The 21,123-nt window shown below is 41.3% G+C and overlaps 1 protein-coding gene across 1 annotated transcript in view; it reads right to left on the bottom strand.

Moving 5' to 3' along the window:
* Positions 1-20,632, bottom strand: part of LOC128704267 (alpha-L-fucosidase) — a gene marked incomplete at its 3' end in the record, with an annotated part of 30,833 nt that extends 10,201 nt beyond the window's left edge. The window contains 4 exon segments of the mRNA XM_070082406.1: positions 6,151-6,311; positions 7,303-7,551; positions 14,108-14,263; positions 20,508-20,632. Coding sequence (XP_069938507.1) covers positions 6,151-6,311; positions 7,303-7,551; positions 14,108-14,263; positions 20,508-20,619 — 678 coding nt within the window.
* Between the last annotated feature and the right edge of the window lie 491 nt (positions 20,633-21,123).

Below are 21,123 nucleotides of genomic sequence, written 5' to 3'. Positions count from 1 at the left end.
GTGTGTCACTGACCTGTGTGTGTGTGTGTGTGTGTGTGTGTGTGTGTCACTGACCTGTGTGTGTGTGTGTCACTGACCTGTGTGTGTGTGTGTGTCACTGACCTGTGTGTGTGTGTGTGTGTGTGTGTGTGTCACTGACCTGTGTGTGTCACTGACCTGTGTGTGTGTGTGTCACTGACCTGTGTGTGTGTCACTGACCTGTGTGTGTGTGTGTGTCACTGACCTGTGTGTATGTCACTGACCTGTGTGTGTGTGTCACTGACGTGTGTGTGTGTGTGTGTGTGTGTGTGTGTGTATGTGTGTGTGAGTGTCACTGACCTGTGTGTGTGTCACTGACCTGTGTGTGTGTGTTACTGACCTGTGTGTGTGTCACTGACCTGTGTGTGTGTGTGTCACTGACCTGTGTGTGTGTGTGTGTGTGTGTGTGTGTGTGTCACTGACCTGTGTGTGTGTGTGTGTGTCACTGACCTGTGTGTGTGTGTGTCACTGACCTGTGTGTGTGTCACTGACCTGTGTGTGTCACTGTCACTGACCTGTGTGTGTCACTGTCACTGACCTGTGTGTGTCACTGTCACTGACCTGTGTGTGTCACTGTCACTGACCTGTGTGTGTCACTGTCCTGTGTGTGTCACTGACTGTCACTGACCTGTGCGTGTGTGTGTTTCACTGACCTGTGTGTGTGTGTGTGTGTGTGTCACTGACCTGTGTGTGTGTGTCACTGACCTGTGTGTGTGTCACTGACCTGTGTCACTGACCTGTGTCACTGACCTGTGTCACTGACCTGTGTCAGTGACCTGAGTTAAATAATCATGATGGTACCATTTACGCTCAGGCTGTCTACATAAAAATTTGTAAATTTTCAAACATAGTTAAGTAACTTGAAATTGTTAATTCCGAGCAATTATTAAGAATGCTTCTTCTAACTGGCTTGAAACTTCCACCGATGATCAAGTTTTCTCAAAGAATAAGTTTTGAGATACGCAAACCTAAATTTTCAGATATTATTAGATATTAGTGTCTGTGAATTTACTGGAGAAGGTCTCCTCCTATGATCATCATCAAGCACAAATTATTATTATTATTATAATCAAGGGGGAAGCGCTAAACCCGGAGGATTATACAGCGCCTGGGGGGGGGATGTGGAAGGCATTCAGGCTTAATTCGGGGAACTGGAGCACAGATCCAATTCCCTAAATCAAGAGCCCCTCACCAACAATCAAGCACAAAACTTTAGTAAAATTGTGACAATTTTACTGAAGAAATTGGTAAAACTGAAATATTACGATAATTTTTGAAGTTTCATGTTATCAGCTTCAGACTTTCAGCTGTAAAGTAGAATATAAATGAGAAAGGAAAACAATGAATTATTGAAAACTCTCGTTAATGGTGTTTCAAGTTTAACGAATTTAACGAGTACTTCAATTTATTTATATATCCCTCTGATGTACCATTATTTATACAGTGGAACCTTTGGTCACAAATACTTCCTTACACAAACAAATCGGTTCACGACCAAACAATTCGCCAAATTTATGCATCTGGTCACGAACACATAATCGGGTGCCGAGCAAACACAGCCACGCCAATGTTCACATTCTGCGCCATTTTTTTTTTTGCTTGCGCCAATTTTGCCCACTTTCTGTTGTTTGTGTACACCTAACAAAGACCCCTCACCTTGTAGTCGGTCTGGGTCAGACGTGCATTCATTCACTGTGAACTTGAGGATAACTGACAAAGTACCATCCTCTTATCCCTCCTGGGTACTTATATTTGAGAAAACGTAGTGTAGTACAGTGCTGTGATATACACTCGTAATGAACCATAAAACTAAGCAGTTTATTCAGGTATACACAAATACAGTTACATAGATTATCATATATAGCAACATGTATGTAGAGAACCTAAGATAACCCATAAAAGTCACAGTGACTTATTTTCTCTCATTTTTTCGGTGCGCCCTCGTTTTCATCGATTATCTCGAAAGTAATTCATAAATTACAGAAAATACGACCGTGATAAGTTGGATTAGCAATGTTTTATCAGCAGGTAGTACACAAACAGCTTCTCACAGTGCCAGTACCCGGCTAGGGCTTACCGCATATGATTTTTGGTAAATGTTTTTTTCTCAGTTGTTTGTTTTGTTTGTTGGGCTGTCTTATTGAAACTTTGGCAATGTTTGATGGAAAGATGTTTCTTAACGTACACAAAAATGAAAGATATCGGACGATAAATAACGGAGCTCACTTCTCAGCCATTAAAACTAAAACAACTGTTTACAGCGAACGGTTCATAAGGGGTCTAAAACGGACTCGTGCAATGTTAGCTTTCTCTGTTGTTCAAGGTTTTCTCAGTGTTATTCAAGGTTTCATCAGTGTTATTCAAGGTTTTATCAGTGTTATTCAAGGTTTTCTCTGTTATTCAAGGTTTTTACATTTAGTTTACTATTACACTCTGCATTTTATGGTATCATTAACTATTTTTGTACTTATAAGTCTTCAAAAACAATATTTACAATACAGTTCGTAGGGGTCTGAAACGGATTAATCGTGTTTACATAATTAGGTTCAGGCCATGACCAAATCAGGTCGCGACCAGAGTTCTGGAATGAACTGTGGTCGTGACCAGAGGTTCCACTGTATATCCCTCTGATGTATCATTATTTATATATCCTCTGATGTATCATTATTTGTGTTTAAGTGCTCTCATGTTTATTTGTAAAGGCTTAGTATGCAGGGGCCTGTGTTTTGGAGAGTATTTAAGAGATAAGATAAGATAAGATTTCGTTCGGATTTTTAACCCCGGAGGGTTAGCCACCCAGGATAACCCAAGAAAGTCAGTGCGTCATCGAGGACTGTCTAACTTATTTCCATTGGGGTCCTTAATCTTGTCCCCCAGGATGCGACCCACACCAGTCGACTAACACCCAGGTACCTATTTGCTGCTAGGTGAACAGGACAACAGGTGTAAGGAAACGTGTCGAAATGTTTCCACCCGCCGGGAATCGAACCCGGGCCCTCCGTGTGTGAAGCGGGAGCTTTAGCCACCAGGCCACCGGGCCACTTGCCGTTTCCACTGTAGGCTATGTAGACTGCAGAAAGATGGGGGAAGGGGGGGTCATGGAGCCTCCTTGTACATAAATTTTCATTTATTTTAACTCATTAGTAGCAGTGTGCTAGTGAGCTAATGTGAATTGTAGTGTGGTGGTTTTTGTAGTAGATTGTAAGTTGTAAGTTACTATAACTATTAACAGATATATTTTATATAGGCGAGTTTTTGTCCTTCCTTCCTAATAATAATTAAGATTGTTTAATATAAAAGTACATGCTGGCCCAAGGTTCACTGTGTTTTCAAAGTAATTTTATAACCCCTAGACAGCAGTGTGAGCAGCCTTTAGGAGCCAGGGCCATTTTATTTAAGTTACGACATCAAAGTCGTAACAGATAAAGGAACTTGGACTTACCGGGCCGCGGGGATCGGCGCCCCCCACGGCCCGGTCGGTAACTAGGCCTTACTGGATTCCGAGAAATAACATGATAATTACTCTGCTGATCTGGTTCAAACACTCAGTGATGGTGATCTAACATTAATTGAAGCTTCCTGCCGCTTTGCTGCTGTGTAAGTTGTATTTTGACAGGTTTAATGAACAAATTTCTCTTGTTGAAAGCCTTTTTGATCTGCATTTAACCGTAAACCCTGATCTACCTTGCTTAGAAAAAATCTTGTATTGGTATTCAACTGTGTAGGTGAAAATTTGTCAAGTTCCTTAAAGAAATTTGGAAAATTTAATACTGGCTTTCAGGAAAACTCTTCATCCGACTGACCCCACGCCACAACTGACTCCACGCCACAACCGACTCCACGCCACAACCGACTCCACACCACAACCGACTCCACACCACAACCGACTCCACACCACAACCGACTCCACACCACAACTGACTCCACACCACAACTGACTCCACACCACAACTGACTCCACGCCACAACTGACTCCACACCACAACTGACTCCACACCACAACTGACTCCACACCACAACTGACTCCACACCACAACTGACTCCACGCAACAACTGACTCCACACCACAACTGACTCCACGCCACAACTGACTCCACACCACAACTGACTCCACACCACAACTGACTCCACGCCACAACTGACTTCTGGGTAACTTGAAAATAACAGTACTTGTAAATTTTGTGATCTGGTCATTAAAGAACATAAAGTTGGTAGAATTACCGACAATATGTAAAGTAAAAGGACACAAGTGCAACTAATGTGACATTTATTGTGGCAACGTTTCGCTCTCCAGGAGCTTTATCAAGCTCCTGGAGAGCGAAACGTTGCCACAATAAATGTCACATTAGTTGCACTTGTGTCCTTTTACTTTACATTAAAGAACAGTTATTCAATTTCAAAACTTATTTTTTTTTTTCAAATTTTTATTCAATACCAAATCTTTGTAACTGTGTTAATGGTTCAACCTGTCTTAAATGTCTTTGTAATACAGTACAGTTATGTTTTGGCTTGCAAAAATAATTACACTGCTAATTATGTGTTTTATCGTATTGTTGAAAATAATATAACCAAGAATAAGTGTCTGTAAATAAAGGATCATATTATACTGATTCTGGGTTTATTATTATATTGTGTTGGTATTGTATACCATTGATCACCATCACTGAGGTAATTTATCACCATCACTGAGGTAATTTATCACCATCACTGGTGTAATTTATCACCATCACTGAGGTAATTTATCACCATCACTGAGGTAATTTATCACCATCACTGGTGTAATTTATCACCATCACTGAGGTAATTTATCACCATCACTGGTGTAATTTATCACCATCACTGAGGTAATTTATCACCATCACTGGTGTAATTTATCACCATCACTGGTGTAATTTATCACCATCACTGGTGTAATTTATCACCATCACTGAGGTAATTTATCACCATCACTGGTGTAATTTATCACCATCACTGGTGTAATTTATCACCATCACTGGTGTAATTTATCACCATCACTGGTGTAATTTATCACCATCACTGGTGTAATTTATCACCATCACTGGTGTAATTTATCACCATCACTGGTGTAATTTATCACCATCACTGAGGTAATTTATCACCATCACTGAGGTAATTTATCACCATCACTGGTGTAATTTATCACCATCACTGGTGTAATTTATCACCATCACTGGTGTAATTTATCACCATCACTGGTGTAATTTATCACCATCACTGGTGTAATTTATCACCATCACTGGTGTAATTTATCACCATCACTGGTGTAATTTATCACCATCACTGAGGTAATTTATCACCATCACTGAGGTAATTTATCACCATCACTGAGGTAATTTATCACCATCACTGGTGTAATTTATCACCATCACTGGTGTAATTTATCACCATCACTGGTGTAATTTATCACCATCACTGAGGTAATTTATCACCATCACTGAGGTAATTTATCACCATCACTGGTGTAATTTATCACCATCACTGAGGTAATTTGCTCGAAATCTGCGACCTGCCCCCCCCCCTCTTAACACTTGTGACTCGTAGAGCTCTGGCACGGACTTACCAGCTCGTAGAGCTCTGGCATGGACTTACCAGCTCGTAGAGTTCTGGCATGGACTTACCAGCTCGTAGAGCTCTGGCACGGACTTACCAGCTCGTAGAGCTCTGGCACGGACTTACCAGCTCGTAGAGCTCTGGCACGGACTTACCAGCTCGTAGAGCTCTGGCACGGACTTACCAGCTCGTAGAGCTCTGGCACGGACTTACCAGCTCGTAGAGCTCTGGCACGGACTTACCAGCTCGTAGAGCTCTGGCACGGACTTACCAGCTCGTAGAGCTCTGGCAAGGACTTACCAGCTCGTAGAGCTCTGGCAAGGACTTACCAGCTCGTAGAGCTCTGGCATGGACTTACCAGCTCGTAGAGCTCTGGCATGGACTTACCAGCTCGTAGAGCTCTGGCATGGACTTACCAGCTCGTAGAGCTCTGGCATGGACTTACCAGCTCGTAGAGCTCTGGCATGGACTTACCAGCTCGTAGAGCTCTGGCACGGACTTACCAGCTCGTAGAGCTCTGGCACGGACTTACCAGCTCGTAGAGCTCTGGCACGGACTTACCAGCTCGTAGAGCTCTGGCATGGTCTTGGATGTAACAAAGTTGTTAGTATGATAGTTATTGGCCTTGTCGTCGAGGTAGAGCGGGTGGAACCACTCGAACAATGAGTGGTAGATACCGAAGTGGATATCGGTAGTAGACCTGATGGCCTCTGCTAGATCACCTGCACACAGAAGATAAGATAAGATAAGATAAGATTTCGTTCGGATTTTTAACCCCGGAGGGTTAGCCACCCAGGATAACCCAAGAAAGTCAGTGCGTCATCGAGGACTGTCTAACTTATTTCCATTGGGGTCCTTAATCTTGTCCCCCAGGATGCGACCCACACCAGTCGACTAACACCCAGGTACCTATTTGCTGCTAGGTGAACAGGACAACAGGTGTAAGGAAACGTGTCGAAATGTTTCCACCCGCCAGGAATTGAACCCGGGCCCTCCGTGTGTGAAGCGGGAGCTTTAGCCACCAGAAATATGTAAACAGACTTTAGAATGGTTATGTCTAACTTCTGTAAAATTATTATACAAAGGAAATAATTGTTTTTTTATTCGATTATCTATTATCTTTTAATTTTATGTATTGATACTTTTTTTTTCCAGAAGGTGATCAGGATTATAATCATGGGGGAGCGCTAAACCCGTAGAATTATACAGCTCATGTGGGGGGGATGGAAGGTATTCAGACTCAATGCACAGATCCAATTCCCTAGATCAAGAGCCCCCCACCAGCGTTAAGGAACCTCCCTTAAGGGGAAGGTGATCAGGAATTCCCTGTTTTAAGTCTTGTACTTGGAGGTGGAAGTATACCTTGGGCAAGGACAGTCCATTGTTTTGGGTATACCATAAACAGGGATATTGGCTATCTTAAATCTTATACTTGAAAGTGGAAGTATACCTTAAATAGAAATTGACATTGAGAAGAACTGAGGTAGGACAACACCACAACCTAAAAATTAAACTGTTTAGAAATCAAATTATCGAATTAAATAGTCGAGATATACTATCTTATCTTGATCAGTTTGTGACACTGACGAAAGAAATTGTAAAATTAAGTGACTCCAGAGATCTTCATTTTAACTCCGGCACTGTAAGCTGGCAAATACAACCTTGCTGGAGAAATAGTCTTTATAATATTGTTTATTTATAATGTTAACTCACCCAAGAGGTCTCTTTTGGGTCCGACGTCCATGCTGTTCCAGTTCCAGGAGTAACGAGATGGCCAGTTGGTGAAGCCTTCATGGTGCTTGCTGGTCAGTACCACGTAGCGGGCCCCTGATGCCTCGAAAATACTTGCCCACTCCTCAGGATTGTAGAACTCAGCCGTGAACATCGGTGCGAAGTCCGGGTAAGTGAAATTTGGCCGATAATTCTTCTGCATGAATTCCACGTAACTCTGAGACTGTGAACCTTGAGGAAAGAAAATCATCGGTAGATGTACAAAAGAAAGACTTCTTTACAAATAAACATAGATAAACTTGACATATAACTGACAATAACAGTGACAATAAAAGCAGTAAAGAGTAATAACTAGGATAGTAACACATTCTGTACCTGTATATTATCCTAGCAACACTAGAAATGATAATTAAGCCTATCATGGACAAGTATGATAACTGGGAAGCTGGATACTCAACAGCAGGTGTTACACATCTCAGGTGATAACATGAACATCTGATATCTGAAAGAAAACACGTCCACCTGTTAACTTAGAGATAATATCCAGTGATTGATGTGGGAATAAACTAAGCTTGTTTTCATGTGATTCCTTCTGTCGACCTTATTATTATAAGAAAAACTGGTTAGTTAGATTATCCGTCTCTGTAGGTTTGTCAGCAACAAAATTAATCAGTAATATTAAGTACAATCTCAAGTATAGAAACAATGTAACTTTCACTTCACTTACAGAGATAGATACACACCTCCGTTTAGATAACCTTTGTATATATTAGCCGGTTAATTGGGTTTAAAGACTTCGGTTACACGGGAACCATCGGCGCTCCAGGTTAGAAAATACCGTAATCCCTAAAATAGGGATTAAAGCAAATTCTCAGTATATACAGTGAGACAGACCTGTGTTCTCGTTTATACCTAAAGAATGCATCATTCGGTCGTCTTCAACTTTTCATCGCTGATGTACTGTAATTAAGGGAAGGTTCATGCAAGTATTGACATACATGGGAGCTCTTCCGTCAGTGATATATACATCATTCACAAATTTTCTTTCCTAGTGATAACTTTAGAAAGCCTCTTCCGATCGGCTTCAACTTTTAGTCACTGGTTTATATAACTTGTAAGAATATAAAACTTATTACTGGAGTGTATAGGTGCCACTTTACCAAACTTGTTCAACTGTGTTCAACTGTGTTCATCTTTAAAGACTGATGAATCCCACAGTATTAACTGAAGATTGTTTTTCTGATCGTCTTCAGCATTAATAGACTTTATATAAAAATTGTATTTTGCAAATATTAAATTACTTTCCCTACAACTACTGGAAAAAAATACTGATAATTTTGACTGTATAAACACTGGTGCAGTTCAGTTAAATATATTTTAACATTGTTGAGTAACAGCCAGTTTACCAACTTTAATATATTATCAAACTTGAAATTTTGCGACGATAACCAAATATTCATAAAATTTATAACTAAATGGTTATAAATGACCATAATTTTTAAAAGGGTGGACCGGTAAGCCAGCGGAAGGACTCGGTAAGATGACCAAAAGCTCTAAAGGCGGGTTATCATCTAAGACCCGCGTCAGGAAACACTTATTCTCAGGTACAGCTTGAAGAGTTTCTGCACTCTGAGCCCGGCCATGGGCCAGGCTCGTCTGGTGCTTGCCTGGTCCACCAGGCTGTTGCTGCTGGAGGCCCAATGCCACATATATCCAACACAGCCTGGTTAATCTGGCAAAAAAAAAAAAATATGGAACGCCTCACGATTTTGCGTTTTGGCTTATACCTTCAAAATGCCTAATTCGACCAGCTTAAACAATTACCATTGTTAGTGACAGGTCGAGAGTGGCTGGCACAAGTTTATCTGGGCTTCATATACATTCCCGAGTTTGGTTTCCATGACTAGAGACTCTCTCATAATAGTTTATATTTTTAAAGCTGGTCTATCCTACTTAGAAGAAAGTTAGGTTAGGTTAGGTTAGGTAAGGTTAAGTTAGGTAAGGCAAAGTTGGGTAAGGCAAGTTTAGGTTAGGTTAGGTAAGGCAAGGTTAGGTAAGGCAAGGTTGGGTAAGGCAAGTTTAGGTTAGGTTAGGTAAGGCAAGGTTAGGTAAGGCAAGGTTGGGTAAGACAAGGTTAGGTAAGGCAAGGTTGGGTAAGGCAAGTTTAGGTTAGGTTAGGTAAGGCAAGGTTAGGTAAGGCAAGGTTGGGTAAGGCAAGTTTAGGTTAGGTTAGGTAAGGCAAGGTTAGGTAAGGCAAGGTTGGGTAAGGCAAGTTTAGGTTAGGTTAGGTAAGGCAAGGCAAGGTTGGGTAAGGTAAGGTAAAGTTAGGTTAGGTTATGTTAGGAAAGGTTAGGTAAGGTTAAGTTATGTTAGGTTAGGTAAGGGTATGTAAGGCAAGGTAAAATTAGGTTAGGTTAGGTTAGGTTAGGTTAGGTAAGGTTAGGTTAAATTAGGTAAGGTTATGCAAGGTTCGTTAGGAAACAAGACAGGTGTTTCCTGACACGAGTCTTAGTCATATGATGATCCACAGTTAGAGCTTTTGTTCATCTGACCGAGACCTTCCACTGGCTTACCCCTCCATCCCTTTAAAAAATTATGGTTATAATTATAACCATTAGAATAGATAAGAAAGTCGATTTATTTCTCACATACTAATGTGCTAAAGTAATTATTTTATTTCTTCATGATACTCTTTGTTATGAATCTTTATGAGTTGATATATAACAAGAATAATTGTTATATATTTATACTGTGTTGGCACAAACTTGTTAAGTTTTAAACACAGTTTACAAACTTGAAATTATTGGTTTTAATGTAATAACTCGAGAATGCATCTTTATATCAACATCAAATTTGTACCAATTATGTGTTTTTCTCAAAAAAAATCTTTGCACTCATATTGGATAGAGTATGTTTTAATTTTCCAGATTTATAAAAAGATGTAATTCGTGCAATAACCGCACTCTGTACTATTCCTTTCTCTCTTACATCGAAGTAGACGGGGTTGAGCTTACAGGATACGGGAATAACTTCCTGGCATTATATAGTGACCAAGTTATATCTGTCTATTGTGTATCACTCGGAGATTAACCTGAAGTAACTACCTTAGTTATTATCCCTCACAAGCTGCCGTATTTAACTAAACAAAGCCTCATACGATTTTTTAACAGCATAACTATAGTCAGGTTTATGCTAATATTTGTATATATTGATCCTTCCTGATTCATTTTATAGACTGACAAGTGTGGTTGTATCATAATAACTTTAGAAAGCCTCTCCTGATCAACAGTAAATATACAACATTGATATAAGTAACGGGTTTGTGTCAAGAATCTTCAGATGTTTTTGTAATGTCATCTTTGCATTATTTATAACACTTTAAGTATATTTTTAAATGTTTATATGTACACTTCAACATTTATCACTCATAAGTTACTTGTATAATTATCATTCTTTAAACTTTTAAGCCATGACAGTTTAAAACTGACAAAACACCTATTTAAAAATATAAAAATGAAGGAACACTGCTGCTGGCCCGTGCTAGGTATGTCCAACTCACACGCTCAGGAAGGAGCACTGCAGCAGGCTAGTGTCTTCTACATAAATCTGAGAGGAAGTAATTAAATTATTATAATCAAAAAGAAGCGCTAAGCCACAAGGACTATACAGCAGGAAGTAATTAAAGCTTCTGCACATTTATTGATGACTGTCAGTGAGCTGACTCGAACAGCTGTTGTGTCAGTCTATCTTGTCCCTAATCTCTCTCCTGTATACCTGAAAAAAAAAAAAAGCTTTTGGGTTAATTGTCAAATTATTACTCTTTAATTGAATATAATTATACCTTAAATACCACTTTTGATTCCCCTGTAAAGGCTTCTCTTTTGACCTATAAGATGCTTTAATCCATTGTTTATTTATTTAGAGTCATTTTTGCTCTATCTAATTTTCCTGTTTGGAACACAAGTAGTATGGGAAGCTTGAACTATGGTTTGAAAAATGTCTTATTGGCAACCATCACCACCTATCTGACACGTGTAATTTCTCAGTCCTGTGCAACTGACCAAGCTTAAGTCAGGGACAAAGACTTGGTTGTAGTCAAAGTAATTCCACGATATGTTAAACCAAATCGATTTGTGATCACTTTCCCCAAGCTCATCATTAACCTCAAGATTATTAATTAGTGATTCGTTGTTGGCAAGAACCAAGTCAAGCAGATTGTTTCCTCCAGTTGGTTCTGTCACAGACTCTTAAAAAGCAATCCTGGATCGTATCAAGAAAGTTGTAGACATAATATTTCCTGTCAGATTACTCCAATTAATGTGTCTAAAGTTAAAATCTCTCGGTAACATGAGTTTTCTCCAACAGAAGTTTACTGCATTCCCTATCAAGTTTTGGGGGCCTGTAAATCACACCCAAGATTAGTTTTTCACGTCTCTTCAGAAACTAGCTAAACAGATTGTGTCCGATGCTTCTATTATATTTTGTCTAACGCAACAATTTAAATTGTCTCTGACATACATCGCCACTCCACCACCATTTTTATTAACTATATCGGCGTGAAATAATTAATAGCCTTGTTTGTGCATTCAGAAGGCATTTCTCAATAATAATATCTATTTCTACAAGTACATGCACAAGGTATACAGTCCTAGCTGACATCAATGACATACTACTACATAGAAAATAACTTTTTATGCTGAGCATTTCGGGAAAATTAGGTCAGTTTTGTCCCAGGATGCGACCCACACCAGTCGACTAACACACAGGTACCCATTTTACACTGATGGGTGAACATAGACAACAGGTGTAAGGAAACACGCCCAATGTTTCTGCCCTCTATGGGAATCGAACCCGGACTCTTGCCGTGTGAGGTGAGAACTTTAGCCGCCAGGCCACGGGGCACCGTGGCCTGGTGGCCAGGTTGAACCAGGTCTCTGTTATAACAATAATATCTGTTTCCTACGCATGCGATTAATCTTAGCTCATCTAATTTTTGTGCACTCCTTCTATTAGTATAGCAAATCCTCTGTTGTCTCTGTTGACCAGTTGCATTGCCTTTATTAGTAACTATATGAAGAATAATGTCTTTTAAATACATCCCTGAAGTATCCTGGTAATATGTGTTGCTTTCATCCCTCATGCTGCAACCTGTGTTACCCCCACACACCCATACCTCTATCTTCTGTCAGTTTAAAGTCCTAAGCAACTCAACAATGGCCCTGTCGACAGAGTTAGCTAACATTACCGCGCGCTAGTGTGGGTGCATGATCCACTTAATATTTGTATTTATAACTCATTACAATTGTGACCAGGTGTGGACGTATCAGTGGTTCATTACTTTGTAATTTGTTCATGATTGTAACCATGTATAGGAGTGAGGCTGATTCATTACCTCTGTAACTTGCCATGATTGTGATCAGATCTACCTGGAGTTCATTACCTTTGTAACTAGTTCGGCTATCATAACTTTGGGGTCCAGTCACTGGACCCATTATGTACCTTTGTAATCTTTTGACTACTGCCCACAGGATGGGTATGGGGTGCATAATAAACATTAAACTAACTCCTGCCCAGATATATATACTTCATGCCTTGCATACATATCATGTTTGCCATAGAAACTGCCCCAGTTGTCAATGAATGGGATTGCAGTTTACACCATTTGCCCTAGATAACCATCCATTCATTGCCCACTCTCCTTCTAGGTGAGATGTTACATATGATCGGGACCCACCAATCCCTTAGACCAAATTAAATCTATAATTGACCTGTACTTATCTAGCAGCTACTGTCTCCTGATATAGTCTCCACCAGTACTGGGGCGGATAATGGGCTTGTTTTCATTACCTAACATGATACAACCAGTTAACTGTCATCAACAGCAGCTCCTGGGAAACACACCCTCTGCCTCACCTTCTTATCTCTGTTACAGAAAGCACAGTTAATATATATTGCCTGAGAGTCATCGACCACAAGGATATTCTTACCTTTAGTAGCAGAGGAGTTAGTGGTACCTTTAACCTTAATGACTAATGAAGTACATTCGGCCTGGAGAACAAAGAAGCAATTTCCTACCTTCAACTGTTCTCTTTTAACCTTCCTCACTTTGATGTTTCTTCATTTATTACAAACTTCCACCCATTTGTAACAGCTGCCAATCTGCTCCTCACTGTTGGCAACCTGTTACCCTTCAGTAACACTAACCACCTCACACTCATTGCTATACTTATCCAGGCGAATTTTCAGCTTATTATTTTTAAACTCGGGGGGGGGGGGGAGCACTATAGGAACGGAAGATAATCAGATTTTATCCAAAGCAAAAAAGTATCTGATTCCCTGGATAAAGAGCCAGTCACCAAAATAAAGGAGCACGTCTTAAACAGTCCTGAGTATCATGGTGTTGACATACTGCTCCTGTGTCTTTAGTGTGTTATGTACAGGTGGTGGGCAGGTATTACCTGGAGTTTACCTGGAGAGAGTTCCGGGGGTCAACGCCCAAATATTTGGGTTACTGAGTTGATACATCCAAAACTCTTGAGCTAGGTGAATTCTTTGATCTCAGAGAGGGTTAAGTAGTAGCCTAAGGCTCTGTTGAGAATTTTGAGTTGCACCTCCTAGGCCTATTGAGAGTTTTGAGATACACTTCTTGCCTGGGTTAAGTAAATGGAACTGTGGTTATGTGATACTGAGGATCCATCTGCCGGCTGAAACAAATCTGATATTATTACATCGTGCAGTACTAGTTTATTCCCTGCCTTGCTCTTCAAAATGAAAATAATAAGCTTACCTTGCCAGTTCTCCCAGAACCACTCGGAACCAAAGGAAGGCACAGAAAATACGCCCCAATGGATGAAGATACCAATCTTGGCCCCGTCGTACCAAGTGGGTAGCGGCCTCGTGTCCAGGGACTCCCAAGTTGGTTGGTATTGTGTGTTAGCCAGCCCTGTCAATGACACTTGTCAAGTGTTTGAAAGGAAGCGACACAGTACCGTGGTATTTACTGACATTAATCTCTCACGACTAAGCGTGTCAAAAATATACACTAAATTAAGTCAGCCATTCAGCCATGAATAGAAGAAGGTAACTAAGAAAGTAACTAAGAAGGTAAGCAACTAAGAAGGTAACTAAGAAGGTAAGTAACTAAGAAGGTAACTAAGAAGGTACGCAAGAAGGTAAGTAACCAAGAAGCTAAGTAACCAAGAAGTAACCAAGAAAGTAAGTAACCAAGAAGGTAAGTAACCAAGAAGGTAAGTAACTAAGAAGGTAAGTAACTAAGAAGGTAACTAAGAAGGTAAGTAACTAACGGATCCTTGAATCAGTCTGAAATTTTCCACAGAAGTTACTAGTTAGTTACTAGTTACTTACTAGTGCTGTCATCATGACATCACTTCAGCTACACTTGCACGACGGTTAGTTACTAGTGCTGTCATCATGACATCACTTCAGCTACACTTGAACGGCGGTTAGTTACTAGTGCTATGACATCACTTCAGCTACACTTGAACGGCGGTTAGTTACTAGTGCTATCATGACATCACTTCAGCTACACTTGAACGACGGTTAGTTACTAGTGCTCTCATGACATCACTTCAGCTACACTTGCTCGACGGTTAGTTACTAGTGCTATCATGACATCACTTCAGCTACACTTGAACGACGGTTAGTTACTAGTGCTATGACATCACTTCAGCTACACTTGCTCGACGGTTAGTTACTAGTGCTATCATGACATCACTTCAGCTACACTTGAACGACGGCTAGTTACTAGTGCTATCATAACATCACTTCAGCTACACTTGAACGACGGTTAGTTACTAGTGCTATCATCATGACATCACTTCAGCTACACTTAAACGACGGTTAGTTACTAGTGCTATCATGACATCACTTCAGCTACACTTGAACGACGGTTAGTTACTAGTGCTATCATGACATCACTTCAGCTACACTTGCACGACGGTTAATTACTAGTGCTATCATCATGACATCACTGCAGCTACACTTGAACGACGGTTAGTTACTAGTGCTATCATCATGACATCACTTCAGCTACACTTGCACGACGGTTAGTTACTAGTGCTATCATGACATCACTTCAGCTACACTTGAACGACGGTTAGTTACTAGTGCTATCATGACATCACTTCAGCTACACTTGAACGACGGTTAGTTACTAGTGTTATCATGACATCACTTCAGCTACACTTGAACGACGGTTAGTTACTAGTGCTATCATGACATCACTTCAGCTACACTTGAACGACGGTTAGTTACTAGTGCTATCATGACATCACTTCAGCTACACTTGAACGGCGGTTAGTTACTAGTGCTATCATCATGACATCACTTCAGCTACACTTGAACGACGGTTAGTTACTAGTGCTATCATGACATCACTTCAGCTACACTTGAACGACGGTTAGTTACCAGTGCTATCATGACATCACTTCAGCTACACTTGAAAGGCGGTTAGTTACTAGTGCTGTCATCATGACATCACTTCAGCTACACTTGAACGGCGGTTAGTTACTAGTGCTATCATGACATCACTTCAGCTACACTTGAAAGGCGGTTAGTTACTAGTGCTATCATGACATTACTTCAGCTACACTTGAACGACGGTTAGTTACTAGTGCTATCATGACATCACTTCAGCTACACTTGAACGACGGTTAGTTACTAGTGCTATCATGATATCACTTCAGCTACACTTGAACGGCGGTTAGTTACTAGTGCTATCATGACATCACTTCAGCTACACTTGAACGGCGGTTAGTTACTAGTGCTATCATGACATCACTTCAGCTACACTTGAACGACGGTTAGTTACTAGTGCTATCATGACATCACTTCAGCTACACTTGAACGACGGTTAGTTACTAGTGCTATCATGATATCACTTCAGCTACACTTGAACGACGGTTAGTTACTAGTGCTATCATCATGACATCACTTCAGCTACACTTGAACGACGGTTAGTTACTAGTGCTATCATGACATCACTTCAGCTACACTTGAACGCCGGTTAGTTACTAGTGCTATCATCATGATATCACTTCAGCTACACTTGAACGACGGTTAGTTACTAGTGCTATCATCATGATATCACTTCAGCTACACTTGAACGACGGTTAGTTACTAGTGCTATCATGACATCACTTCAGCTACACTTGAACGACGGTTAGTTACTAGTGCTATCATCATGACATCACTTCAGCTACACTTGAACGACGGTTAGTTACTAGTGCTATCATGACATCACTTCAGCTACACTTGAACGACGGTTAGTTACTAGTGCTATCATGACATCACTTCAGCTACACTTGAACGACGGTTAGTTACTAGTGCTATCATGACATCACTTCAGCTACACTTGAACGACGGTTAGTTACTAGTGCTATCATGACATCACTTCAGCTACACTTGAACGACGGTTAGTTACTAGTGCTATCATGACATCACTTCAGCTACACTTGAACGACGGTTAGTTACTAGTGCTATCATGACATCACTTCAGCTACACTTGAACGACGGTTAGTTACTAGTGCTATCATGACATCACTTCAGCTACACTTGAACGGCGGTTAGTTACTAGTGCTATCATGACATCACTTCAGCTACACTTGAACGACGGTTAGTTACTAGTGCTATCATGACATCACTTCAGCTACACTTGAACGACGGTTAGTTACTAGTGCTATCATGACATCACTTCAGCTACACTTGAACGGCGGGTAGTTACTAGTGCTATCATGACATCACTTCAGCTACACTTGAACGGCGGTTAGTTACTAGTGCTATCATCATGACATCACTTCAGCTACACTTGAACGACGGTTAGTTACTAGTGCTATCATCATGACATCACTTCAGCTACACTTGAACGACGGTTAGTTACTAGTGCTATCATCATGACATCACTTCAGCTACACTTGAACGACGGTTAGTTACTAGTGCTATCATCATGACATCACTTCAGCTACACTTGAACGACGGTTAGTTACTAGTGCTATCATCATGACATCACTTCAGCTACACTTGAACGACGGGTTAAGAAAATTCCGCAAAACTCATGAAACAGAAACGTTGTAGTTTATTATACAAATTAATAAAAGTTTGTTTGTTGTGTGAAGCAAGATGATGACACACTACCTAATAACTCACTGCCACAACATCTGCCTTCATTAGTTCGGCCTAATTACCCGATCTCCTTGAAAAATAGGACTATTCCCCTCAAAATTTATACAAATTGATATATATATATTTTCTCACTGATAATGCTGTGAAAACAAAATATATTTAGTCAAAACGTAACTTTAACACCTAACTTAACCTAACTTAATGTAACTTATTTTTTTTACCTATATCTTTCTACATATATTATGGATCAGTTTAAATTTATTTAATATTATTTAACATAAAATTTATATATGTTCAGATTAATTTCTGCTGATTTATGACGAAAAACTTTTTCTGATTATTCGTTCTACTCCCAGTTTGGTGTACTAGCCTCCACTAGCAGTTTGGTGTACTAGCCTCCACTAGCAGTTTGGTGTACTAGCCTCCACTAGCAGTTTGGTGTACTAGCCTCCACTAGCAGTTTGGTGTACTAGCCTCCACTAGCAGTTTGGTGTACTAGCCTCCACTAGCAGTTTGGTGTACTAGCCTCCACTAGCAGTTTGGTGTACTAGCCTCCACTAGCAGTTTGGTGTACTAGCCTCCACTAGCAGTTTGGTGTACTAGCCTCCACTAGCAGTTTGGTGTACTAGCCTCCACTAGCAGTTTGGTGTACTAGCCTCCACTAGCAGTTTGGTGTACTAGCCTCCACTAGCAGTTTGGTGTACTAGCCTCCACTAGCAGTTTGGTGTACTAGCCTCCACTAGCAGTTTGGTGTACTAGCCTCCACTAGCAGTTTGGTGTACTAGCCTCCACTAGCAGTTTGGTGTACTAGCCTCCACTAGCAGTTTGGTGTACTAGCCTCCACTAGCAGTTTGGTGTACTAGCCTCCACTAGCAGTTTGGTGTACTAGCCTCCACTAGCAGTTTGGTGTACTAGCCTCCACTAGCAGTTTGGTGTACTAGCCTCCACTAGCAGTTTGGTGTACTAGCCTCCACTAGCAGTTTGGTGTACTAGCCTCCACTAGCAGTTTGGTGTACTAGCCTCCACTAGCAGTTTGGTGTACTAGCCTCCACTAGCAGTTTGGTGTACTAGCCTCCACTAGCAGTTTGGTGTACTAGCCTCCACTAGCAGTTTGGTGTACTAGCCTCCACTAGCAGTTTGGTGTACTAGCCTCCACTAGCAGTTTGGTGTACTAGCCTCCACTAGCAGTTTGGTGTACTAGCCTCCACTAGCAGTTTGGTGTACTAGCCTCCACTAGCAGTTTGGTGTACTAGCCTCCACTAGCAGGTAGGTGTACTAGCCCAGTTTGGTGTACTAGCCTCCACTAGCAGTTTGGTGTACTAGCCTCCACTAGCAGTTTGGTGTACTAGCCTCCACTAGCAGTTTGGTGTACTAGCCTCCACTAGCAGTTTGGTGTACTAGCCTCCACTAGCAGTTTGGTGTACTAGCCTCCACTAGCAGTTTGGTGTACTAGCCTCCACTAGCAGTTTGGTGTACTAGCCTCCACTAGCAGTTTGGTGTACTAGCCTCCACTAGCAGTTTGGTGTACTAGCCTCCACTAGCAGTTTGGTGTACTAGCCTCCACTAGCAGTTTGGTGTACTAGCCTCCACTAGCAGTTTGGTGTACTAGCCTCCACTAGCAGTTTGGTGTACTAGCCTCCACTAGCAGTTTGGTGTACTAGCCTCCACTAGCAGTTTGGTGTACTAGCCTCCACTAGCAGTTTGGTGTACTAGCCTCCACTAGCAGTTTGGTGTACTAGCCTCCACTAGCAGTTTGGTGTACTAGCCTCCACTAGCAGTATATATCATTGTAACCACGAATGAGTGGTATTTAATCACTAACAACACTGCGACTAGCAAGTATACATAAAACGGTCAATAGAATGAAATTAGCTCTGCGGCACCCACACCACGGATAGCGTTCCGATACCTCAGTAAGGATTCGTTCAAGACTCTGTATACCATTTACGTCAGGTCCATACTGGAGTATGCAGCACCAGTTTGGAACCCACACCTAGTCAAGCACGTCAGGAAATTAGAGAAAGTGCAAAGGTTTGCAATAAGACTAGTCCCAGAGCTACGGGGATTGTCCTACGAAGAAAGGTTGAGGGAAATCGGCCTGACGACACTGGAGGACGGGAGGGTCAGGGGAGACATGATAACGACATATAAAATGCTGCGCATAACAGAAAAGGACGGGATGTTCCAGAGAAGGGACACAGACACAAAAGGTCACAATTGGAAGTTGAAGACTCAGATGAATCAAAGGGATGTTAGGAAGTATTTCTTCAGTCATAGAGTAGTCAGGTCGTGGAATAGCATAGAAAGTGACGTAGTGGAGGCGGGAACCATACATAGTTTTAAGGCGAGGTATGATAAAGCTCATGCGGCAGGGAGAGAGAGAACCTAGTACCAATCAGCGAAGAGGCGGGGCCAGGAGCTATGACTCGACCCCTGCAACCACAAATAGGTGAGTACCATCGTATGTCCTCGGATCACAGTACAACACCTAGCTCTGCTGGTTGCGTGATCTTTGTAGGATTGGGTGGTCCTGTGGGTTAGAGCTTCGTGGAATTTTCGCTGACCATGAGGCAGGCCAAATCAACACAAGTTTTAGCCCTCGGCTAGTCACAGTGTTGTTATTGAATATGTATATAATGAACATGAGGCAGGCCAGTACAATATACTCATCACCATCAGTACACAAACTGTTTAGCAACAGAACACACACAGCTCACAGGCTGTACACAAACTGTTTAGCAACAGAACACACACAGCTCACAGGCTGTACACAAACTGTTTAGCAACAGAACACACACAGCTCACAGGCTGTACACAAACTGTTTAGCAACAGAACACACACAGCTCACAGGCAGTACACAAACTGTTTAGCAACAGAACACACAGATCACAGGCTGTACACAAACTGTTTAGCAACAGAACGCAGATCACAGGTAGTACACAAACTGTTTAGCAACAGAACACAGATCAAAGGCTGTACACAAACTGTTTAGCAATAGAACACACACTGATCATAGGCAGTGCACAAAGAAATCTTGACTACATACCAAGGAGAGCCAGGCTTGCCACAATGAACACGAGACGAGTCATGCTTGCTCTGCTGACAGATACTGCGGCTTCTGAGGCATCTATCATCTTTATATATGTACCAATGACCATTACTCACTGGCACCACCTCCATTACTGGCACCACCTCCATTACTGGCACCACCTCCATTACTGGCACCACCTCCATTACTGGCACCACCTCCATTACTGGCACCACCTCCATTACTCACTGGCACCACCTCCATTACTGGCACTACCTCCATTACTGGCAACACTTCCATCACTCACTGGCACCACCTCCAATCTTACAGCAAGGTACTTCCACCACTACACCCAGGAACTACGACAACTACACCCAGGTACTAGGAAAACTACACCCAGGAGCTTGTTACGCGCCCCTACTTCACTCCATTATATACAAAAATAAAAGGCCTGGTTAAAATAAGTTCTGTAATAATATATCGCGAACCATTATTATAACTGTAATATTATACTATTAGGTTAGGTATTACGAATGTGTAACCACTACTGTAGTGACCAATTGGTGGTTCTAGAATTGACGCCACGCGTCGCCTTCTGGCCGAGCTGAAGTCATACTATGAAGTAGTTGAGTGA

This window comes from Cherax quadricarinatus, chromosome 7 (genome assembly GCF_038502225.1).
Source record: "Cherax quadricarinatus isolate ZL_2023a chromosome 7, ASM3850222v1, whole genome shotgun sequence".
Lineage (NCBI taxonomy): Eukaryota > Metazoa > Arthropoda > Malacostraca > Decapoda > Parastacidae > Cherax > Cherax quadricarinatus.
This window is presented reverse-complemented; position numbering and strand designations above follow the sequence as displayed.